The following is a 27,352-nucleotide window of genomic DNA, read 5'->3' as shown; positions in this document are numbered from 1 at the left end:
GTTTTGCAATCAACATCAAAATTTTTAATTAAATCAAAATAAAAAATTAATTGAAATTTGGTCATGAAATATAATTAATTTTTTAATCAAGTATATTTTATGTCCAATTAAAACTGTGTTTGCTGCTTTATTTTCGTGATTAAAGACATTCCAATTAAAAAATTAATTGGATGAATTAATTTCGTGATTGAATCAGAAAAAAACAAGTATATACGGCCGTAAGTTCGGCCAGGCCGAATCTTATGTACCCTCCACCATGGATTGCGTAGAAACTTCTACGAAAGACTGTCATCCACAAATTTCAACTCGCATGGTTGTTAAATATCATATACTACCACCACGTAACAAATTTCAACCAGATCGGATGAATTTTGCTTCTCCAAAAAGCACCGGAGGTCAAATCTGGGGATCGGTTTATATGGGAGCTATATATTATTATGGACTGAGAGGAATCAATTCCTGCATGGTTGTTGGATACCCTATACTAACATTACGTACCAAATTTCAACCGAATGGGAAGAATTTTGCTCTTCAAAGGTGCTCCGGAGTTCAAATCTAGGGATCGGTTTATATGGGGCCTATATATAATTATGGACCGATATCGACCAATTTTTGCATGGGCGTTTGAGGCCATATATTAACATCACGTACCAAATTTCAACTGAATCAGATGAATTTTGGTCTTCCAAGAGGCTCCGGAGGTCAAATTTGGTGATCGGTGATAATTATGGACCGATATGGACCAATTTTTGCATGGTTGTTAGAGACCATATACTAACACCATGTACCAAATATCAGCCGGATCGGATGAAATTTGCTTCTCTTAGAGGCCTCGCAAGCCAAATCGGGGGATCGGTTTATATGGGGGCTATATATAATTATGGACCGATTTGGACCAATTTTTGCATGGTTGTTAGAGACCATATACTAACACCATGTACCAAATTTCAGCCGGATCGGATGAAATTTCCTTCTCTTAGAGGCCTCGCAAGCCAAATTTGGGGGTCCGTTTATATGGGGGCTATACGTAAAAGTGGACCGTTATGGTCCATTTGCAATACCATCCGACCTACATCAATAACAACTACTTGTGCCAAGTTTCAAGCTTGTTTCGTTCGGAAGTTAGCGTGATTTCAACAGACGGACGGACGGACGGACGGACATGCTCAGATCGACTCAGAATTTCACCACGACCCAGAATATATATACTTTATGGGGTCTTAGAGCAATATTTCGATGTGTTACAAACGGAATGACAAAGTTAATATACCCCCCATCCTATGGTGGAGGGTATAAAAATTTGTGTGTATATTTGAAGCATTTTTATTTTAAATCTAAAGTATCAAAATATGCCACTTAATTTAAAGACAATTTCTATAAATCGAAAATATTTTTCTTTACTTTGAGGAAAATTTTCCTTGGCTCAAAGGCATACGACTTTAACGCAGGGACGCAAATTTCCCAAAATTCGTGTCCTAAGTTTGATGAAAACAGTAAATATTATGAACTTTCTTTTGAATACAATTTCTGTAATTTAGCAAAAATTAACTATAAGGACAAAAAGACTTCATTAAAAAGTTTATCGACTTTTGAAGAGAGAAATGCGTCTCCTATGCTAAGCAAAATTCTCATTCGTATTTTAAGACCATGCAATTTTTGGCCTCACCACAATTTTGTTTAAGTGTAGTTGCGGAACATGGTTAGGTATAGCAGCAGTCCGTTACTTTTAGGCTGACTTAGATTATTCGGACCATTGTGATCACGGTTGCCACTCGAGACATAAATAATCTACCAGAATTTAGAGAAAATTTTACAAAAAAATCGTATTTTGCAAAATTTTATTTCCATAGAAAATTTTGTCAAAATTGTATTTCCTTTTGTCAAAATTTTATATCTATAGAAAATTTTCTCAACAATTGATTTCTATAGAAAATTTTCTCAACATTTTATTTCTATAGAAATTTTTCTCAAAATTTTATTTCTATAGAAAAATTTTAGTTTTGTAGAAAATTTTATTTCTATAGAAATTTTTTCAAAATTTTACTTCTATAGAAAATTTTGTAATTTTTTTTTTCTATAGAAAAAGTTGTCAAAATTTTATTTCTACAGAAAATTTTGTCAAAATTTTATATCTATAGAAAATTTTGTCAAAATTTTATTTCTATAGAACCTTTTATCAAAATTTTATTTCTAACGAATTTTTCTTTTAAATTTTATTTTTGTAGACCATTTTATCACAATTTTATTTCTATAGAAAATTTTGTCAACAATTTTATTTCTATAGAAAATTTTATCAAAATTTTATTTCTATAGAAAATTTTATCAAAATTTTATTTCTATAGAAAATTTTGTCAAAATTTTATATCTATAGAAAATTTTATCAACATTTGATTTCTATAGAAAATTTTCTCAAAATTTTATTTCTATAGAAAATTTTCTCAAAATTTTATTTCTATAGAAAATTTTCTCAAAATTTTATTTCTATAGAAAAATTTTAGTTTTGTAGAAACTTTTGTCAAAATTTTATTTCTATAGAATATTTTGTCAAAATTTTATTTCTATAGAAAATTTTGTCAAAAATTTTGTTCTATTGAGTTTTGAGTGTAAGTATTTGTTCCTAAACAATACAAAAACAATCTTTTTTTGTATAAAATGCAATAATAAATTTTTTTAATATTAAAATTACATTTTATGTCTAAAGAAAATTTTGTCAAATTTTCATTTCTATAGAAAATTTTGTCAAAACTTTATTTCTAGGAATTTTTTGTTTCTATAAAAAATTTTATCAAAATTGTATTTCTATAGAATATTTTGTCAAAATTTTATTTCTATACAAAATTTTGTCAAAAATTTTGTTCTATTGAGTTTTGAGTGTATTTTTTCCTAAGCAATACAAAAACAATCTCTTTTTGTATAAATGTAATAATAATTTTTTTTTTTAATATTCAAATGACATCTTCTACGTCTCTATGCCACGTTAGCGCTTTGTCAACACTAAAAACCAACAACGGGCCATTATCGATCTCGCACCGGGTACACTAATTTAACCAAACTAATAAATGAAAACAATCAAAAACCAAATAACAAAATCACGAAAATGACGTGGACGGAAGTGATGAACATTTGCGTTTTGATGTTGTGTGCGATTTTTCGTGGCTCTGACAAGATGTTTCTTAAAATATTTAAATGGAAATTGAAAGACATCGAAAAGCGCCATCAAAATAACAAGCGTATCCATATGACAAAGTTCTTTTGTGAATTCTTTGAAATCATCAACATCTGGGTATTCATCTTAACGGCAGATATTTCTTCGGTGAAGCGAAATAAATAGAAATGAATTAGAATAGATATAGAAATTGTAATTAATACAATAACAACAAATTATGGATTCAACGATCATATATTTCTGTAACCGCTTTATTTTTATTTTAGTTTATAAAAATAACTTAATTTTTTTTTAAATTTTGCCGGAATATTTTCCTTACTTATATGAACTAAAAATCGGAAAAAATTTACAATTTTACTAAATCCGAAACTTCCACAAAATAGTTAATATTTTCTAAAATTGGAACATTTTAATTAAGTTGCATTCCTAAATTTTAATTTTGCCTGCCTCAAATATGTTTCAAGAGCAAAATTTTATTTTTGGCTGGGGAACATGTAACATGTTTGTCGAAACCATTTTCTCAAAAATTAACTTTCTCATCTCGGCAAGCATGTAATATATATGTGTGATGAGAAAACAACATGTTTCCCAAAAAAAATAGCTCTTGAAATATATTTGAGGTGATCATATTCCCTCCCTCTCTAGGTGTATTTTTATGAAAATATTATTTGAACAATATATTTTATGGATTTTGTTTTTAAATATTCAATATATTATTTGTCCTTGAAATATTATATACTCTCTGAAATTAAAAAAAAAAAAAAGTTTTTTGCAAAAACGGAGTAAAACAAATAAAACCTTTTGGATGTACACTAACTAAAAGTACCCAGCATGACAAGCTCCTGTTAAATTTATCACTTCTGCGCCCATTTTGCACCACTTCCGGGTCCAAAAAGAACATTTTTACTAGATTTTTGGCGATGCTTTTTTCTGGTTAATGGCTTGGTAAGAACTTCCAAATTTTATTGCTAGCTTTCACTGCACATTTTATCGATTTAATTTACCATTAATTTAAACGGTTTTATCTAACAGGCGCACCAATACACAAATTAATTAAATAATTTATGCAGAAAAAATATCATGCAAATTAAAAGATTTTGGATCTCGATTTGGGGTCTTAGGCTTATAAAAACCGTAGTTTTTATCCAATTAAGAAATCTAGAGGTATTTTAGGACCAAAAAAGGTGTGCCGAAAATGGTGTTTATCGGTCCATGTTTTGGTATAGCCCCCATATAAACCGATCTCCCGATTTTGCTTCTTGGCGTCTAGAAACTGTATTTTCTATACGATTTGCATGAAATTTGAAATCTAGAAGTATTCTAGGACCACAAATAGGTGTGGTGAAAATGAGGCGTATCGTTCCAATTTTTTGGTAATGCCTCCATATAGACCGATCTCCCCATTTTACTTCTTGGGTTTCTGGACTTATCTTCCGACTATACATCACTATAGAATTCAAAGTTTTTACCCAATTTGTCTGAAATTTGAATTCTAGAGGTATTTGAGGACCATTAAGAGGTGAAAATGGTGAGTATTAGTCCATGTTTTGGTATAGCCCACATATAGACCTACCTCCCGAATTTATTTCTAGGACTTCTAGAATCCGGCTGACAACAAAAAGGTCAGCTGAATACGGTGTGTATCGACCCATGTTTTGGTATAGCCCCCACATAGATCGATCTCCCGATTTAACTCCTTGGGCTTCTAGAAACCGTAGATTTTATCCGATTTGGTCGAAAATGTAAATATGGTATTTTAGACCTGTATCGCATTTATTTTTACCGATCCATTTGGTAAGGTATCGGTATAGACCGATTTCTCTTCTTGAGGGTACACCCAAAGTAATAATATTTTTCTCCGGAATGAAATTTTAGACAAACGAAATTCCCCTTTCGTATATAGTATTTTCGTTTAGAGCAAATTAATCACAATTTTTGATAAGTGATTCAACGATTGTCTGTAAAATTTGTGTCAAAATTTCGTTTCTCAGAAAAGAAAACTCTTCTTTCAGTGTATAGCAGGCAGTGCGCCTCATGAAAATTGCTTGAAACTGAAAGTACAATTTCCAGACTTTACTCATCGTATTCATTTAAAAAATGACGGAAAAATCTACAGATTTAAGATTTCAAATCAAAGCGTTATTTCATCATATACACAATATGTTTATAACTTCTCTAAAACTCAAAAAAAAAAGTAAGGAAAGTCTAAAGTCGGACGGAGCCGACTATATTATACCCTGCACCACTTTGTAGATTTAAATTTTCGATACCATATCATATCCGTCAAATATGTTTTGGGTTATATATAAAGGTTTGTCCCAAATACATACATTTAAATATCACTCGATCTGGACAGAATTTGATAGACTTCTACAAAATCTATAGACTCAAAATTTAAGTCGGCTAATGCACAAGGGTGGAACACAATGTTAGTAAAAAAACAAGTAAGGAAAATCTAAAGTCCGGCGGGACCGACTATATTATACCCTACACCACTTTGTAGATCTAAATTTTCGATACCATATCACATCCGTCAAATGTGCTGAGGGCTATATATAAAGGTTTGTCCCAAATACATACATTTAAATATCACTCGATCTGGACAAAATTTGATAGACTTCTACAACATCTATAGACTCAAAATTTAAGTCGGGTGGAACACAATGTTAGTAAACAAATATGGGAAACATTTAATTCTGAAGCAATTTTAATGAAACTTCGCAAAAGTTTATTTATGATTTATCGCTCGATATATATGTATTAGAAGTATAGGAAAATTAGAGTAATTTTTACAACTTTTCGACTAAGCAGTGGCGATTATACAAGGAAAATTCTGGTATTTTTACCATTTTTGTCGAAATCAGAAAAACATATATATGGGAGCTATATCTAAATCTGAACCGATTTCAACCAAATTTGGCACGCATAGCTACAATGCTAATTCTACTCCCTGTGCAATTTCACCCAAATTGGGGTAAAACTCTGGCTTCTGGGACCGTATTAGTCCATGTCGGGCGAAAGATATATATGGGAGCTATATCTAAATCTGAACCGATTTCAATAAAATTTGGCACACTTGACTATAGTACTAATTGTTCTTCTTGTGCAAAATTTTAAGGAAACTAGGGTAAAACTCTGGCTTCTGGGGCCATATAAGTCCATATCGGGCGAAAGCTATATATGGGAGCTATATCTAAATCTGAACCGATTTCAATAAAATTTGGCACACTTGACAACACTACTAATTGTACTCCTAGTGCAAAATTTCAACCAAATTGGTGTAAAACTCTGGCTTCTGGAACCGTATTAGTCCATAACGGGCGATAGATATATATGGGAGCTATATCTAAATCTGAACCGATTTCAATAAAATTTTGCACACTTGACTATAGTACTAATTTTAATTCTTGTGCAAAAATTTAAGCACATTAGGGTAAAACTCTGGCTTCTGGGGCCATATAAGTCCATATCGGGCGAAATGTATATATGAGAGCTATATCTAAATCTCAACCGATTTCTTCCAAAATCAATAGGGTTCTATTCTGAGCCAAAACACATACTTGTGCCAAATTTGAAGTCGATTGGACTAAAACTGCGACCTAGACTTTGATTACAAAAATGTGTTCACGGACAGACGGACATGGCTATGTCGACTCAGGAGCCCACCCTGAGCATTTTTGCCAAAGACACCATGTGTCTATCTCGTCTCCTTCGGGGTGTTGCAAACATATGCAGTAACTTATAATACCCTGTTCCACAGTGTGGTGCAGGGTATAAAAATGGTTCTCATAAATCCAGAATCTGATCTGGTCTTCATAGGTAGAATCCTTAAATTTATCTTTGGGAAGAGTACTGGATGAACTAATTTGCTTGGGAGAATATTTGTCATCAAATCTTATATATTATCAAGTAACCCGTTACGACGAAGAGTTAAACTATTATATTTTATATTTGATACACACCACCATGGGTATTTAAGATTCGACCCGCCCGAACTTACTGCTGTATATACTTGTTTCTAATTAATTTTATTATTGATACTATCATTTTCGTGATAGAAGCAATTTTAATTAATTTTTTATTATTTTTTTATTTTATTATTTTTTTGGATCAATGAATTTCACGATTGATTCAGAAAAATTGTTTCTGTGTAACAAGTTTATTCTCATTATCTCAATTAATTTCTTCAATTTTAATAATATCAAAATCAATTGAATTAATGATTTTATTTTTTTTAGTTTTTTTTTAGTTAGCAAATAAAAAACCACAGTATGATGTAATAATATAGCAACATATTTAAAATTACCACAATATTATACAACAGACAAATAAAGATTCTTAACATAGAGCGGCAATTTACCACAAACAATTGTATTTCTCGTTTAAAATAAAGAAGTAAATAAAACAACGTGACATGAATATAAATACATTAATTCTATTTAATACGAGAGTGTGAATGAACTTGAAAAAAAAAAATTTGGTAGATTAATCGTTGATTGTTCATTGGTGATGAATGTCAAAATATTGTTCATTTCTTTTTCAATTTATGAGATATTTATGAGGAAATCGAAACGCCAAATATTTGAAGCATATTTGAAAAATGGCAAAAGTTTTCAAATGGCATTTTGTTTATGATCTCAAGTAAGTAAATACAATAAAATTATAATACACAGAAAAAATATTAAAAAAAAAATCTATTGCATTTTTAAAGAGTATTTATGTATTTACTGACACTTTTTAGGGTTTTAACTATCATTGATGAATTTCGTAAATACCATAAAAACAAAATTTAATTTAAATTAGAAAAAAATCATTTATTTCATATTTTTTCTAGTATGGAGAGTAATGTAAAACCAAATATGTTTTTTTTTTTCAATTTTTGTTTCTAAATTTTATTTTATTATCTCATTTGTTCTTTTTTCGTGGTAGTGGTGGTTGTCTCAAGACGAACAGACTGTATGACTACTGTTTATAACTATTTGAATTATTCAATTAATGTAAATATTTGCTTAGAAGTGACAACGAAAAGCACTTGGCACTCGACCAACTTCATTAGGTGGATTATTAGTCATGATGATCACTAACCGAATAACATCATAAAATCACACAGCCAGAGGAGGAGGTAGGGCAGCAGAGGAATCAAAAATTCCAGTAATGGTAGTGATACCATGCTTGATGGATGATGGAAAAATATGTGAATCAAAATATTTACTCATTAACGAACTTGAAGTATCTAATGCTCTCATTAATTTTATGTAACCTTTTGCAAATTAAAAAAAAAAAATTCAATAGAGAATAAAAAAGTATATACAGTAGTAAGTTCGGCCGGGCCGAATCTTAAATACCCACCACCATTAATCAAATATAATAGTTTTCTTTAAAAATTTCAGGGGGGTTTGATGACAGATATTTTCCCAAACAGATCAATTCAACCAGTACGCTACCCACAGATAAATGTTAAGATTTTACCTATGAAGACTAGATCAGATTCTGAATTTATAAGAACCATTTTTTGTTTGAGTTTTAGAGGAATCATAAACATCTCTTGTAAGTGTGCAAGAAAATGATGAAATAACGCCTTGATTTGAAATCTAAATCTGTAGATTTTTAACCCAATTATTTCAATTATAACGAGTAGTAAAATCTGGAAATTTTTGTTTTCCTATAATACCTCTACATTTCCAATTTCAGGCAAATTGGATAAAAACTACGGATTCTAGAAGTAAAATCGGGAGATCGGTTTATATGGGGGCTATATCAAATCATGGTCCGATAATTACCATTTTCGGTAAATCTCTTTATTTTCCTAGAATACCTCTAGGTTTCAAATTTCAGTCAAATTGGTTAAAAACTAAGGATTCTAGAAGCCCAAGAAATAAAATCGGGAGATCGGTCTATATGGGAGCTACACAAAACATGGACCAATACACCCCATTTTTGACACACCGTGCCACAAGTCATTGAGGGCTGCCACTTTAACATCACAATGGACTGAATAGTCTAAGTGAGCCTGAATCTTAATCGGGCTGCCACTTTAACAAGTCATTGAGAACGTTGGCAAATATTCATGAATTGGGCTTCGAATTGCTTCCCCACCCACCGTATTCTCCAGATCTGGCCCCAGCGACTTTTTCTTGTTCTCAGACCTCAAACGGATGCTCGCAGGGAAAAAATTTGGCTGCAATGAAGAGGTGATCGCCGAAACTGAGTCCTATTTTGAGGCAAAACCGAAGGAGTACTTCCAAAATGGTATCAAAAAATTGGAAGATCGTTATAATCGTTGTATCGCTCTTGAAGGGAACTATGTTGAATAATAAAAACGAATTTTGACATAAAAATGTGTTTTTCTTTGTTAGACCGGGGACTTATCAGCCAACCTGTTATGTCTATAGACAATAATTTAGACAAATTTTTCATTAGTCATAAAAAAGGTTTAAAAAAAATTTCTATACACACAAAAAAATATGTTTTGTCTTCAATCACAGAAGTAATAGTGTCAATCACCACAGTCAATTACAAAATTGATACAACTAACTTTATTGATTAAATATTGTTTCAATTTAAAAAAAAAATAAATGTTTATTTGTTTATTAAAACTCAATTAAAATTTTAATTGGAAAAAGTTTTGTGATATTTTTTCTTGATAGGCATAAAAATTTTGACAAAATTTTCTATACACATAAAAATGTTGATGAAATTTTTCAATAGTTACAAAGTTTTCTATTTACATAAAATTTTAACTTTATATAGAGATAAAAAATTTTGACAAAAGCTTTTAATGGCGTAAAAATTTTGTCAAAATTGCCAATATTTGATAGATTTTTTTATAGACAGAAATATTTTGATAATAGGTCTGTTCGCGTACTTTTCCAGTAAAAAAATATCCAGTAAAAACGAGCAAGAGAGTAAGAGTGTATTTTACACTCTTTGCTTAAAATTGCTGAAAAGTACACGAACGGTATCCAGTAACTATTTGCACATTGAAAATTTCAGATGCTAAAACATTGAAAACAAAAAACGAATCCTGTATATTTAACTTCCAATCGTACACTCTTAGAAAAATATGTTTTTCATATGTTCCGATATAAACAAAATGTGTTTCGGGCACAATTTTAAAACACAATATATTTAAGTGCAAACAAGGTGTGTTCCTAAACTAACACTAAATGTTTGGGACATCTATGTTAATATGTTAGAATATATTATGTTTGGGGCATGAATGTTTCATAAAAATCATATGTGTGAATGCAAACATATATAAATTTACAAATTTCGACTAAACATACATATGTTGTGATATTTTATTCAAAGCGACAGAGAGAGTATAGAGAAAGAAATAGAGATGGAAACCGGGAGAGTTGACTGGAGAGTCCACGTGGCAAACAAATGTATGTTTCTGTTAAATAAAGTTATGTTTGCATGGGCTCGTGGGCGCTGCAAACTATGCTATATAAGTGTAACGATAATTATCTACTGGTGGCTATAACAGCTACGTAGTCCAGTGGGTAGTTTGTTGGCTTACAAACTGTATAGTCCTCGGTTCGATTCTCCGTGCAGGCGAAAGGTAAAATTTAAAAAATGTATAAAAGTGAATAATTTCTTCAACATTATTTGTATTACAGAAAAAGGTGCCAAGAACTAAAATATTTCGAGGAAGTGAAAATTACGAGTATGTTAGGCAATGAGCACAATCGTCTTTGGGAAAAATTCTTCCAAACATATAATATTTTTGGGCTCAAAATGCTTCCAAACATATGATATGTTCACATAAAACAAACATATTAATGTTTCGGCAGTATCCAATAATATATGTGCTTCCTGCAAAATATGTTTGGAACATATGTTAAAGAAGCGATTTTTTTTGAGGGTGTAGTTGCCGAACATGTGCATTGTATTGGTACTTTGTTTGTTATAAATAACCAGTTGGCAACGTATGATATGGTTTGCAAGATTTTACTGGGAAAAAAATCTCTAGCAAAAACTTGAAATTTCTCTATCTCATAACTGTCAAATGTAGTCTCTCTCCGGCTCTCTTTTGCTGGCGTTTTGGTGTAAACAAACGACTTCCAATAATAATTATCAAAAATTATCGGGTTCTCGAACGGAGCTAATATTTCCTATGGATATAAAAATTGTGACAAAATTGTCCATCGACATACAAATGCTGATCATATTTTCTATAGAAAAAAAAATGTTGACAAAAATAAAAAAACTTTAGGCTTAAAAATTGTAACAAAAGCTTCTACAAAAATACAATATTTGATAAAAAAATAGACGTGAATTTTGTTCTTCAAATACAAATTTGTTCCGTTAATCGTTTTATTTTATAACACAATTTTAAATACTCCCGCAATTTAGTTTAAAATTCAATTCAGATACTCTTTAATTTGATCAGATTTATTTATGCAGTGTTTACACAAAGTTTTAACTCGAATGTGACAATTCAGTTAATTAACATTTTTCAATTGTACACATCAAAATGTGGTTGGCGGTGGTGCGGAAAGCTTATAGTTTTTTTTTTTTTTTTTTTTTTTTTTTTTTGAGTAGATATCACTCAATAGCTTCATCGATCGTTTAATCACTCGTTCATCTGTCGCCTTCGTTTCATTTGATTCGTTCGTGCTAGCGACGACGAAAGGTTTTCGTGAAATGGACAGATGACCGACATGCGGACAGACAAGCGACAGATCGTTGTCGTTATTTCATTTCAAATAAATGGACAATTAAGTAATTTCGTGATCTCGAGAATATAAAACACTGTGGCGGCAATCTAATAGCAAACGACGATTGACGCTAGCAGCAGCGGCGGCATATTTTCTTCTGGCCGACCGCAAACAATCGTTAATTTAAAATTGTGAACTACAACAACTAATGAGTCGCGTTCGTGAAAAATCAAAACGATTTGAAAACGGAAAATTCTTAAAATGCCTATGAGTACGACATAGAACGCATTTTAATTAAATCGAAATTGAAAATTGAAATGTTCTTTATTCGAAATTCATAGATTGATTGTAGGTTGGGTGGTAAGGAGTTAGGCGCTGGTTAATGGAGAAACTGAAATGATTAACAAGACTTAATGGTTTTGGGAGGATTTTAATTAAAAAGTGAGACCAAAATAATGAGGCTTAAACATGGACAAAAGTTAAAGGCGCCGATAACACATCGCATGCAGGCACGTACCAACTAACTATACCAAATTTAATTGATTTTTTGAGCATTTCGCTAAAGCCACTTAAAGCTGATGTTATTTTCGAAAAAGGGTGTCACTATTTTCAAACGTGCACTGGAAAAATCTCTAATGAGTAACTATTGTGTGACCTAAATTTTAGGACCCAATTTTTATTGTAGAAAATACACATTAAAAAATATATTCATCATTTTAGAACACTTAATTCTTTCATGTGATGATATTTTATAAAATAAATAATCTTTGGTTAAAAAAAAATTGTTCATTGAATATTAAAAAAAAAATCGAACATTTAAATAATAGAATATATTCGTTATGGTATGACTGTTAAACTAAATGACAGCTACATGATATGACTGACAGTTCATTATATTGTTTACAAACCATCAAAAATATTTGCTTCTGTGTTTATTTGTAATGGGGGTTAAGGCGTAATAACGCGATTGGCTGGCCAAACCTCTCAAAACCCTCAATATGAACAAAATGTTGGTGTATCGCATCACAAATCGTTATAATGATATTGGTAGCGTTGATAAAAGTAACAAAACCTAGTTAAATATCGAATTGAACAAAATCGATATTCCATTAAAGGATTAAACATATATTGAAACGTGCCAGCTTACACCAAAGCCACACTCAAAGAAAAAATACTTTCCTCCGAAACCAAATATTAGACAAACGAAATTAGCCTTTGTTAGAAAGAATTTTCTTAAAAAAACCCGACTTATGACAGCGTTGCCACATGTACGCTTAAAAGAACGTGGAAAATATCCAAACGCTGTATCCTCTAATTTTTCTAATTGAGCAAATCGTAAATTCCCAACTGAATGAGCACATATGACCGATAATGATAGATACAAATAAAAAATATCTACTGATATCTTCTAATGTAAATAATATAAATTCAACCATTTCCACCAACACTGTACACACACAACAATTTTTTTCTGATTCAATCACGAAATTAATTGATCCAATTTTAATTGAAATATCTTTAATCACAGAAATGATAGTATCAATTAAAAAATTAATGCATACTATTAATTTTTGTGATTGATTTTTGTTTCAATTAAAAAATTTGTTGAATTAAATTTAATTGAATATTTTTAAAACTCAATTAAGACTATACTTGGATTTTTTTTCTGTGTACATCATCTTTTCATATATTGTGATTACACTCAAAAAATAGTGTGTAATAATTCGGTTTTAGTTCACGGAATTGTGTTTTGAGATTCGAATTAAAAACGTGTATCCTAAAATGAAGGAAAATTTTGTTTGACCAAGGCCAACTTGCTTTTAATAATTGTGAAAAATTTTTTAAAAATAATGAAATTGTCTTTAAATTTGTTGTCCTTTTGCATCTTGACAACAAAGCCAAAAAGCGCTTAAAAATAGGAGATGTTTTTCAACACTTTATTTTAAAGAATCATAGCCTAATTTCTAGTTGAAGTCGAGTCCGAATTTAGAAATGTAATATGTGGTTAACACGTTTTTAAAGGACTTTAATTGCACATGAAGAAAAAAAAACAGAAGCAAGTATATATGGCCGTAAGTTCGGCCAGGCCGAATCTTATTTCCCCCCACCATGGATTGCGTAGAAACTTCTACTAGAGACTGCCATCCATAATCGAATTACTTGGGTTGTGGTAATATTTACCCATGCCAAGGTATCTTAAAATTGCTTACCATCGACTTCTAAATTGCAAGTTAGTCCCTACGTGGTTTATATTAGACAAAAAAAAAAGATTACACTGAAAAGAAAGCATACTCGGTTCCAAAGATTTTGTCTTTACTTTAAAAATTTTGGTATTGATTCCGAGCCAAAGAAACGGAAAATACAAGTAAGGATACTTTTAAGACACAATTCTCTTTTAAATTTAGGTTTTGTGTACTTGCTTCTAGGAAGCAAATTTTAATTTTTAGTTTTCTCAGCTTTTTTTCTTCATATGCTATCAAAGTCCTTTAAAAACGAGTTAACGACAACTTTATTTTCCAAATTAAGACTCAACTTCCAGTAGAAATTATGCTATGTTTCAAGTAAAAAACGTCTTTAAAATAAAGTGTTGAAAAACACGTCCTATTTTTGAACGATTTTTTGCTTTGTAGTCAAGATGCAAAAAGACAACAAATTTAAAGACAATGTCATTAATTTTAAAGAATTTTTCAGAATTATTAAAGTCAATTTTTTTCTTTCATGTTACGGTACCGATTTTTTAGTCAAATCACTTAATTATGAGGACACTACGACTTCATTGAAAAGTTTATCGACTTTTGGACAAGGAAAAACGCATTATATTAGACAAGTACGTCTTCTATGCTAAGAAAAATTTGCATTCGTATTATAAAGACATAAAATCATTGACCTCACGACAATATTTTTTTCAGTGTAAATAAGTATATAATTCAGTTATTGACCGGTATATATACAGAAGTCTACAAATAAATACGAACCAGAATGAAATATGGGGGTAGCTATGAACCGATATGAACCAATTCTTGTGTGATTGGGAATCGGTTTATTATATATAACTATGGGTCGATATGGACCAAGTTTGGCATGGTTGTTAGCGGCCATAAACCAGCACATTGTACTCAATTTCAACCGTATCGGATGAATTTTGGACTTCCAAAAGGCTCCAAAACCAAATCTGGGGATCGATTTATATGGGGGCTATATATGATTATGGACCGATATGGACTAATTTTTGCATGCTTGTTAGAGACCATATACTAACACCACGTACAAATTTTTAACCAGATTGGATGAATTGTGCTCCTCCAAGAGGCTCCGGAGGTTAAATCTGAGGATCGGTTTATATGGGGGCTATATACAAATATGGACCTATATGAACCAATTTTTGGATGGTTGTTAGATACCATATACTAACAAATACGTGCCAAATTTCAACCAGATCGAATGAATCTTGCCCCTCCAAGAGGCTCCGTAGGTCAAATCTGGGGATCGGTTTATATGGGAGCTATATACAAATATGGACCGATGTGAAACAATTTTTGGATGGTTGTAAGATAGCATATACTAACACCACATACCAAATTTCAACCGGATCGGACGAGATTTGCTCCTTCGGGAGGGTCTGCAAGCAAAATCTGGGGATCGGTTTATATGGGGACTATATATTATTATGTACCGATATGGACCAAGTTTTGCTCGAATATTAGGGATCCTATACTAACACTATGTACCCAATTTCAACCGAATCGGATGAATTTTGTCCCTCCAAGAGGCTCAGGAAGTCAAATCTGGGGATCGGCTTATATGGGAGCTATATACAAATATGGACCGATATGAAGCAATTTTTGGATGGTTGTAAGATAGCATATACTAACAACACGTGCCAAATTTCAACCGGATCGGACGATATTTGCTCCTTCAAGAGGGTCTGCAAGCACAATTTGGGGATCGGTTTATATGGGGGCTTTATATAAATATGGGCCGATATGGACCAATTTTTGCATTCATGTTAGGGACCATATACTAACACCACGTACCAAATTTTAACGGGATTGTATAAAAATTGCTCCTTCCAGAGGGTCTGCAAGCAAAATCTGGGGATCGGTATATATGGGGGCTTTATATAATTATGGACCGATATGGACCAATTTTTGCTCGAATATTAGGGATCCTATACTAACACTACGTATCCAATTTCAACCCAATCGGATGAATTTTGCCCCTCCAAGAGGCTCCGGAGGTCAAATCTTGGGATCGGTTTATATGGGGGCTATATATAATTATGGACCGATATGGACCAATTTTTGCATGGTTGGTAGAGACCATATACTAACACCACGTACCAAATTTCAGCCGGATCGGATAACATTTGTTTCTCTAAGAGGCTTCGCAATCCAAATCAGGGGATCGGTTTATATGGGGGCTATACGTAAAAGTGGTCCGATATAGCCCATTTGCAATTCCATCCGATCTAAATCAATAACAACTACTTGTGCCAAGTTTCAAGGCGATAGCTTATTTCGTTCGGAAATTAGCGTGATTTCAACTGACAGACGAACGGAAGTGGCTAGATCGACTCAGAATTTCACCACAACCCAGAATATGGTTGGCATGGTTGTTAGCGGCCATAAACCAGCACATTGTACTCAATTTCAACCGTATCGGATGAATTTTGGACTTCCAAAAGGCTCCAAAACCAAATCTGGGGATCGATTTATATGGGGGCTATATATGATTATGGACCGATATGGACTAATTTTTGCATGCTTGTTAGAGACCATATACTAACACCACGTACAAAATTTTAACCAGATTGGATGAATTGTGCTCCTCCAAGAGGCTCCGGAGGTTAAATCTGAGGATCGGTTTATATGGGGGCTATATACAAATATGGACCGATATGAACCAATTTTTGGATGGTTGTTAGATACCATATACTAACAAATACGTGCCAAATTTCAACCAGATCGAATGAATCTTGCCCATACAAGAGGCTCCGTAGGTCAAATCTGGGGATCGGTTTATATGGGAGCTATATACAAATATGGACCGATGTGAAACAATTTTTGGATGGTTGTAAGATAGCATATACTAACACCACTTACCAAATTTCAACCGGATCGGACGAGATTTGCTCCTTCGCGAGGGTCTGCAAGCAAAATCTGGGGATCGGTTTATATGGGGACTATATATTATTATGTACCGATATGGACCAAGTTTTGCTCGAATATTAGGGATTCTATACTAACACTATGTACCCAATTTCAACCGAATCGGATGAATTTTGTCCCTCCAAGAGGCTCAGGAAGTCAAATCTGAGGATCGGCTTATATGGGAGCTATATACAAATATGGACCGATATGAAGCAATTTTTGGATGGTTGTAAGATAGCATATACTAACAACACGTGCCAAATTTCAACCGGATCGGACGATATTTGCTCTATCAAGAGGGTCTGCAAGCACAATTTGGGGATCGGTTTATATGGGGGCTTTATATAAATATGGGCCGATATGGACCAATTTTTGCATTCATGTTAGGGACCATATACTAACACCACGTACCAAATTTTAACGGGATTGTATAAAAATTGCTCCTTCCAGAGGGTCTGCAAGCAAAATCTGGGGATCGGTATATATGGGGGCTTTATATAATTATGGACCGATATGGACCAATTTTTGCTCGAATATTAGGGATCCTATACTAACACTACGTATCCAATTTCATCCCAATCGGATGAATTTTGCCCCTCCAAGAGGCTCCGGAGGTCAAATCTTGGGATCGGTTTATATGGGGGCTATATATAATTATGGACCGATATGGACCAATTTGTGCATGGTTGGTAGAGACCATATACTAACACCACGTACCAAATTTCAGCCGGATCGGATAAAATTTGTTTCTCTAAGAGGCTTCGCAATCCAAATCAGGGGGTCGGTTTACATGGGGGCTATACGTAAAAGTGGTCCGATATAGCCCATTTGCAATTCCATCCGATCTAAATCAATAACAACTACTTGTGCCAAGTTTCAAGTCGATAGCTTATTTCGTTCGGAAATTAGCGTGAATTCAACTGACAGACGAACGGAAGTGGCTAGATCGACTCAGAATTTCACCACAACCCAGAATATATATACTTTATGGGGTCTTAGAGCAATATTTGTGATATGTTGCAAACGGAATAACAAAGTGAATATACCCCCATTCTATGGTGGAGCGTATAAAAACGAATAAATTAAAATTTGCTATCTAGAATCAAGTACGCAAAACTTAAATCTAAAAGGCAATTCTATCTTAAAAAGTATCATTTCTTTAATTTTCCGCTTTTTTGGCTCAGAATTAATACCAAAATCATTAGCTTTTTTTTTCAGTGTACGTCTGACAAATTTTCTTGATTTTTTTAGTTTAGTGTTCTAAAAGTAACATAATTTTTCTAAAATTAACCTAATTTTTCTAAAATTAATCAAAATTTTCATTCCTGATGGGTTCACCCTTTTTTGAGCGTAATTAAATTATGTTTATTTTCATTGTAGATATAGGTTCCCTACTATTATTATGGTTTTATCAATAAAAAATTACGAAATTAAAAATTACCGTAATATATGATCTCTTGTTGGTAGCATATCATAAAGGTTAATATCCATTTTAAATCGGTTGACAAAAGCGTCGGCAACCTTTCAATCCAACGCAAAATAATAATGCATTTAGAACAAACACATTCATTGACTAGAATTCATTCATACTTGTTCTCGTCACTACTTCATTCACAAACAAAAAGGGTATTTTTAGCACTACGGAAAAAGTGCGGACAGTTTGTGTGTACTTTTTCTTTCATTTACAAGTCATGTCGAGGAACTTTGGAAAGCCTTGCGCAAAGCATTAAAACCCGCCTGTCAGTTATAGGCGACTGATTTTCAAAAATTTTGGCACAAGCCATGTGGGAAAAAGTGACCACAAAATCGTGTCGCAGATCGAGGAAATACCGCAAGCCACACGTTACAAAACCCAATCAACTTTATAAAAGCGCCAGATGGAAAGAGGCACACACACACACACAAAAGCTACGCAGCATGATAAGTACTGATTTAAATGGTTTGTTTTGTTTTGATTTGATTTGTTTGTTTCTTTTTCCTTGTTTTCATTCACTTCATTCAATATTCATAAAATCTAAAATCACAATAGATACGTGATACGTTGTTCTAGCGCATACACAAACACACACACTTATTGCTTTTTGCATCTGACCGACGAGATGAAGACAATGACGTCGGCGACGAACTTCGGAACCGTCAACTCTTGTGACTCATTTCCCCGACCATTGAGAATATGGACTTTAAATTTCTTTTACTCCTTTCCAATCGGCTAACAATGAATTAACTTTTGGATTTTAAACATTGTTTTTTTTTTTTTTTTGTCACACAACATTGGTTATTTGTGATTTTTTACGGTAATACAAAATTAAGACAATGTCAAAGTTAGCGGCAAATTTGACGGCGCTCATTGTATTCGTTCAATACGAGAGTCTAACGTTTACTGTTTCGTTTTGATTTTGGGGGGATTGTTGTTGGCGTCTGATTTGAGGTTGATATTGCGGTTATTTTTTACACTCAACACACAAAAACAAAGCGCATTCATAGCAAACACTTACACAAAAGACTGAATAAGAATTGAAAACTACTATCCGCTAACTTAGACTTTGAGAACTTTTCAATGGTTAGGATACCGAGAGTATTGCAATAAAAACCATGTTTTGAAGAAACAAAAAGGGTAAATCGACTTTTTGTAAAGAACAAATTAAAGTCCTGATGGTGTAATAAAATAAATGATCATTTTGCAAGAATCAATACTGCGCAGCCACTGCAAGACATATAGTAGTGAGTTTAGCGCCACCATATCAGTTTGATGTACTGAAGAGTTTCCATACAATTAAATCAAATGCAACTGGAATTCATAAAAATATTATTACAAAAGCTTCTAGCTTCTTTTGCATGTATTTTTAGAACGTGCCTACCCAAATCCACGTTTCCAAAGGTTTGACAAATCGCAAAAATAATTCCAATTCCAAAATCTAATAGCGATTATCGACCAATTGCCATCCTACTTTTCCTCACGAATGTTATGGAAAAGATCTTAAATTACTGAGTGAATATCAATCTGGATTTTGGAAGACAAATTGGATCACAGCTCTTACCGAAGTTGTGGAAAATATACGGAAACGCTTCTTCATCATAACAAGGCGTTTGATACGAGAAATCACATATATTGCTATCTAAAGTGCACAATTTTTTCTACTTCTCCAAATCGTATTTATAACAATAGGAGTTCTGATCCAAAATTAATTCGTATTCCCTTATATTATACTTACTTTGCGGGGGGAGCCCTTTATGAGTTACTCATGTAAAAAATTTTTATACAATTTTAAATTTACACACTTGTTATGTGTTCTTCTTTCCTCCCAAACGAAATTTTAGACAACCAAAGTTCGTTTCTCAATTGCTTTTCGCAGTAAGGAAGTGTATTTGGAAGAAAAGTATATACTTTTTGTGATAAACGTTTATTCTTTTCCTGGATGTAAAAACAATTTCATAAAGAAAAACTAAAAAAACATTGTTTTCTTGCTAATTGCATTTGCCCTCACATCTTTCTCACATCCACGAGGTTTTTTAGTTCTTAACACCTTTTCCTGTAATACCAACAATGTAGAAGGAATTATAAGATTTTAAAAATTTTTTAAATTTTTTTACCTTTCGCCTGGACGGAGAATCGAACCGCGGACCATGCGCTTTGTAAGCCAACACACTAACCACTGAGCTATGTACCGGCTATGGTCATCAATAGATAAATATCCATATAAGTTATATTTATATAGCATAGCTTGCGGCGCCGAACCGAATAAACAAAGTTTATTTAACAGAAACAAACATTTAGTTTGGCACCGTGGAGCAGTGGTAGCTACGTCCAACTTGCATGCCAAGGGTCGTGGGTTCGATCCCTGCTTCAACCAAAGTTTTTTTTTATTGTACATATATTCCAGATATGTTCGGAAGATTCCGAAAAAATGTTCAACATTACATTGTAGTATATTCAATTTTGAACTGTAAAATGTGTCTTATTAAAGACCTAAAGTAGGAAAAGCAAAGTGTTTGATATAAACGAAATGGACTGTGTTGTTGTTTCAAAAATAATTTTTTTTATTGAAAAAATAAAAATTTTATAACAAACGAATTTTTTTGGTGATAAAAGTTTAAAATTTTCGAAGCAATTCAAAAAACTCTAACAAAAGAAAAACGTTTTCGGTTCACGTTTTCCAAACGTTTTTTTTCTTTGCGTGTATTTTTACTTAGGCTATAGTCATGTAATACATTTATTATTTGGCCTCATTGGCTTTGTATTACGAAATAAATGGAAATTGAAATTGAAAAATATATACCGAGACGTTCCTCAAGGATCCATTCTTGGTTCAGCCCTTTTCAGCATAAATGATTTGGCTGTAACATACACATGTATGCATACGATGTATCCTACGAGGGCGGTTCGGAAACTTCTTAGCCTATCAATGAAAGAGAATAATTAGTTTTAGAAAAATATATTTATTTTTCAATATAATCTCCTGAAACTTCAATACACTTAGTCCAACGCTTTTCTAGCAATTCTATCCCTTGATTAAAATAGTTTTCCTCAAGGTCTTCAAACTAGTGGTTTACAACTGTAATTGCATCTTCATTTGAGGTAAATAACAACTCCCTGGGAATTTTTTCCCTATTCTAAACAAAATCTCCCTGGGGAATTTTTCTTTATTCCCTTTTCCCTTATTCTAAACCAACTTCGAAAATGGGAAATTTTTCCCTTGGGGAAAAATTGGTATTACAAATTACAATAAAACGGCAAAAACGATGACATTTTTTGGGAATAATTCGCCCAAAAAAATTAAGGGAGTTGTAACCAAAATGCATTATTCCTCTGTAATTTCCGGTCAAAAACCTTAAATTAAAATTGATGATGGGATGCATACAACTACCGAATTCCTCATCTCGTGGTCACAGATCTGTACATATTTTAAAAATTCTTTTATATAGAAAATAAAGGTTTTACATTTCAACATAATATCCCTTCCTGTTTTAATGTAGGTGCTTGTTTTTTAAAGGAGCAATAATGCGAACATGTGTCCCGCGTGGCGTAAAAAGCTGAAGAAATTTACTAGTTTTCTTCTTCCTTCTTTTTTCTTTCCCATAATTCAATTGAGTCGTCCGAATTTGTTGGGTGACACAACTACCAACAGATAACATAGTTGGTGCAACTGCCAAAAGGAGGTTAGCAATAAATTCGATTATCACAACCAATCTGAACTCTCTGTGTATTTTTCTTTGAAATCGATTCCTAGCCTATATAACGAAAATTTCATTTTTGCCAAACCTTATGTTATTAATCTCTATCATTAACTCAATATTTTGCAAACATTTTAAGAAAATCTTCAGAATATTTTAGAAGCGTACAATACACAAAACTATACATTTTAATGGATAAATGGCAAACACATAACAAAAAGGCAAAGTCAGTGTCATTTCCATTCTCCCCATCTATTCCATAGCAAAATGAAAAGCAATCGCCTGAAATTGATGGATGTGTTGACAGACATAGACGAACAACGATGTCGACGACACGACATCAAAGTATAGACCAACGGACATTAGAACAACAATTTAGCCAGCAATATACTTTGTTAGACAACAAATATATCAACAATCTTTTTGAGTAAAAAGATACAAAAAAAAACGCTTACAATAATTATACTTTATTTTAACAATATAAAAAACAAATGTTGAAAAAATAAAATTCTATTGATGTATTTACGCTCGCGGAAAAAATTTAGAGCAAATCACTTCTTCAATTAGTTTACGATACTAAATTTTCGATTAAAAAACTTCCTATTTTTCTTAAGTATTCAATATGCAAACATTAATCCCGCCCCAAAATCCCAGGATTTTCGGGACGGGATTTATCCCGAGGCCTGGAATTTTTTATTTTGCATCCCTAGATTTTTCGGAATCCCGAAAAAATATTCTAAATTTCTTAAGTTGGCAGCTCTTTAGTATTTTTTTAATAAATTGGTGTCTTCATAAACGACCCTTAGACCAGTGTAGACTGTGTGAGATGTTTTTCATCTGCAATAAGATAGTATCGCGTATATCTAATGAAACTTTGTATGCCTTGATATTTTTAAAAATGTCCACCAAATTTGTGATGATATAATTTTCGATAAAAAATTAAATTAACAACCGTAATTAGCCACCAATTTTTCAATAAAAAATCGCTTCACAAATGTTCGATAAAAATTCGATTGACATCTAATTTTTAATAAAAAAATATTGTTTCATAAACACTTGTATTGCCAGGCTAGAGGCTTGGAAAATGTAAATTACTATGTCTAAATTTGCAGAGAAAAAATTAACACTTTAGGAGACGATCATCGAGATTGTCTCATACTGTAATATTTTAAAGATATATCAACATTAGGGTTTATTGTGAATGCAGAAACCTATAACTCTACGCAGGATTTTTATTTGTTTAGGCTATAAATATTTTTCGTTGAGTGTCACTTATTGCTTCTCCCAATGTAGCCATAAACATTTCGACAGGTTTCGTTTTTTTTCTATTGTAAGACTGGAAAAGTGCGTATTGAATTGCTGTTCCCTCGCCTGTCAATTGTGAAATCAATTCAACACTTAAAAGTTATGGATGTGTTTTTTTGTTTTTTTTTTTTTCAAAAGACCAAATTCGATGACACAGCGACGGATCATCTGAACAGCAGAATTCTCGCACCATTGTAAAAAATCAAGCACGGACATTTTCTAGCACTTTTGCCCAGTACAAAAAGTACCATAGTACCGTTTAGATTAAAAAAATCGACTTTTAATTGAACGTGGAATGACATATAGCTCTCTTTTAACTAATACCTTTTTACTAATATTATTCATCCATACGAGGGTTGCCTTTTATATTTCGGGATTAGAGAATAAAAACAAATATTAGTAATCGAAAATCGCTTTATTGTTTTTCAAAATATTCCCCAATAAAATCGAAGCATTTTGCCACTCTGATTGAGGTCCAATGTCCAATAATGCATTTAGAACCCATCTTCGGGTGTCGAAAAACGTTGTGCTCTCATTTCATTTTTTTTACATATGGTCATAACATAGGTTAGGTTAGGTTAGGTGGCAGCCCGATGTATCAGGCTCACTTAGACTATTCAGTCCATTGTGATACCACATTGGTAAACTTCTCTCTTATCACTGAGTACTGCCCGATTCCATGTTAAGCTCAATGACAAGGGACTTCGTTTTTATAGCCGAGTTCGAACGGCGTTCCACATTGCAGTGAAACCACTTAGAGAAGCTTTGAAATGTCACCAGCATTACTGAGATGGGATAATACACCCCTGAAAAACTGTTTGGTGTTCGGACGAAGCAGGAATCGAACCCACGACCTTGTGTACGCAAGACATAAGTCATTCGGTGCCAAATCAGGACTGGGATGATCCATCAAATTAATGTTTAGAGTTCTCAAAAATGCAAAAGGCTTCGTCATGGTGAAGAGTGATCCGTCATCGCCAGTTGGTTTTCCTGATTTCTTGGAAGACAACTAGCAATCAAATGTTTGTGTACCTCTCAGAATTTACTGTTCGGCGTTGTTCTAGGCGATAATTTGCTTGGAAGTACTTGGAGTGTACAAGGAAATTTTGTTGGATTTGGCTCATCTTGAAACACTCGTACAGACGACTGCTGTTTACGATCCACTTTTCATCACCTGTTACGATGTCATAGACGTGTTTCGAACAGTGATTTTTGATTCTTCCCCCCAAATCTTAAGAAAAAATCCCCTAAATTGGTCTAAGCTTTTTTCAAAAACCCCCAAAAAATTTCAGAATATAAAAGTACAAAAAGTGGTCCCAAAATTACGTGAAAAAAATCCTGTAGTGATACACTTTAAAAATTAAATTTAACACAAATATATATCCTGAACGAAGAGTTCTTTCCTGAGAAACGAAATTTTAGACAACCAAAGTTTTCTTTTGATGCTAATTTTTTTTTCGTTTGAAGTAAATAAAAAATAAAATTTGCTATTTAAGAAATACGAAAATAATGCTATTGGATACTTGTTTGTATTTAGGATCTTCTTGTTGACTTTCCGCATCTTTTTTCTCATAACTCATGCTAGAATTTTTCCGAATTTGCTTGAGAATTGCTCCACTTTATTAGGTCTGAAATAATTTTTTACCCCCAAAAATCCCCCCAAATAAACTTTACCCCTAAAAATCCCTCTAAACCTGAAAAAAAAACCCTAAATTTGGGGAGAAAACCCCTAACCTGGCAACACTGGTTTCGAAACACCGCGATCATAGGTTTAGAGCACATCTTTCGATCAATCGACACGAGCCTTTTATCGACAGTGTTGCCAGGGAAATTTTTCGGTTTACCCTAGAAAGACAACAACAATTTCCCTACTTTCCCCCACATTCCCAAAAAATTTCCCCTACTATATTCTTCGTTCTATAAAATAAAATTTTTACAAAATTTTCTATAGAAAAAACATTTTGAGAAAATTTTCTATAGAACTCAAAATGTTGACAAAAACTTGTATAGAAATAAAATTTTGACAAAATTTTCTATAGAAATAAAATTTTGACAAAATTTTCTATAGAAATAAAATTTTGACAAAATTTTCTATAGAAATAAAATTTTGACAAAATTTTCTATAGAAATAAAATTTTCTATAGAAATAAAATTTTCTATAGAAATAAAATTTTGACAAAATTTTCTATAGAAATAAAATTTGGACAAAATTGTCTATAGAAATAAAATTTTGGCAAAATTTTCTATAGAAATAAAATTTTGACAAAATTTTCTATAGAAGTAAAATTTTGACAAAATTTTCTATATAAAAAAAATTTTACAAAATGTTCTATAGAAATAAAATTTTGACAAAATTTTCTATAGAAATAAAATTTTGACAAAATTTTCTATAGAAATAAAATTTTGACAAATTTTTCTATAGAAATAAAATTTTGAAAAAAATCTATATAGAAACAAAATTTTGACAAAATTCTCTATAGAAATAAAATTTTGACAACATTCTCTATAGAAATAAAATGTTGGCAAAATTTTCTATAGAAATAAAATTTTGACAAATTATTCTATAGAAATAAAATTTTTACAAAAAAAATTTTAAAAATTGTGTTAAGTGAAAAAGTCCCTACATTGTGTTCATAAGTCCCTATAATACGCTAAATATTAGAATATAACCTACATGTAGGGAATTTCCCCTACTTCTGGCAACACTGTTTAAAATATCGAGCGATTTTAAATTTTATTCCTACAAAAAATTTACCTAAATTTTCTATAGAAATACAATTTTGACAAAAAAATGTAAAAATTTTTTAAAAATGTGTGAAAAAGTCCCTACAAGATGCTAAATATTAGAAAATAACCTACATGTAGGGAAGTTTGACAAAATTTTCTATGTAAAAAAAATTTTAACAGAATGTTCTATAGAAATAAAATTTTGACAAAATTTTCTATAGAAAAAAAATTTTGACAAAATTTTCTATAGAAATAAAATTTTGACAAAATTTTCTATAGAAATAAAATTTTGACAAAAATTTCCATAGAAATAAAATTTGGACAAAATTGTCTATAGAAATAAAATTTTGACAAAATTTTGTATAGAAGTAAAATTTTGACAAAATTTTCTATATAAAAAAAAATTAACAAAATGTTCTATAGAAATAAAATTTTGACAAAATTTTCTATAGAAATAAAATTTTGACAAAATTTTCTATAGAAATAAAATTTTGACAAAATTTTCTATAGAAGCAAAATTTTGACAAAATTCTCTATAGAAATAAAATTTTGACAACATTCTCTATAGAAATAAAATTTTGGCAAAATTTTCTATAGAAATAAAATTTTGACAAATTATTCTATAGAAATAAAATTTTGACAAAAAAATTTAAAAATTTTTAAAAAGTGTGTTAAGTGAAAAAGTCCCTACATTGTGTTCATAAGTCCCTACAATACGCTAAATATTAGAAAATAACCTACATGTAGGGAATTTCCCCTACTTCTGGCAACACTTTTTAAAATACTGGTTTCTGAAGGGAAAAAATACGGTGGAAGCAAAAACTTGGCTTGATAATGAGTTTCCGGACTCTGCCCCAGGGAAATCAACAATAATTGATTGGTATGCAAAATTCAAGCGTGGTGAAATGAGCACGGAGGACGGTGAACGCAGTAGACGTATGATTTCATAAGAATAAGTTAAAATTGATCCAATCCATTATTAAAACTATTTTTTTAACATTTTTTGGCGCCCAACAAGGATAATAAATAGTTTTTGACACAATCCGTTATAAAAACTTTATATTGTCTTGCGTTGGGCGCCAAAAAGAAATGTTATGTTGCACAACAAACAATTTCTGACCGTTTAAAAGCTATGGGAAAGATACAAAAGTGTGGAAAATTGGTGCCAA

General features: G+C 32.0%; 1 protein-coding gene across 10 annotated transcripts in view; it reads right to left on the bottom strand.

The window, feature by feature from the left end:
- Rok (Rho associated coiled-coil containing protein kinase) overlaps nucleotides 1–27,352 on the bottom strand; it is an 82,354-nt gene that overhangs the window by 40,705 nt on the left and 14,297 nt on the right. For 4 of the 10 annotated variants that reach the window (XR_012720935.1, XM_075302479.1, XM_075302472.1 and 1 more), the window contains exon 1: nucleotides 18,421–19,144. The exons of 3 other annotated variants lie outside the window; for them this stretch is intronic. Coding sequence is in view for 6 of the 7 variants with exons in the window: in XM_075302479.1 (XP_075158594.1) it covers nucleotides 18,421–18,470 (50 nt within the window). In the remaining variant the exon portion in view is untranslated. Of the gene's footprint in view, nucleotides 1–18,420; nucleotides 19,145–27,352 lie in introns of those variants that run through there. 3 more of the 10 variants (XM_075302476.1, XM_075302478.1, XM_075302480.1) reach the window with 2 other exon arrangements.

The sequence above is a fragment of the Haematobia irritans genome, chromosome 3 (genome assembly GCF_050003625.1).
Source record: "Haematobia irritans isolate KBUSLIRL chromosome 3, ASM5000362v1, whole genome shotgun sequence".
Lineage (NCBI taxonomy): Eukaryota > Metazoa > Arthropoda > Insecta > Diptera > Muscidae > Haematobia > Haematobia irritans.
The sequence above is the reverse complement of the archived record's forward strand: the minus strand, read 5'-3'. Positions and strand labels throughout refer to the sequence as shown.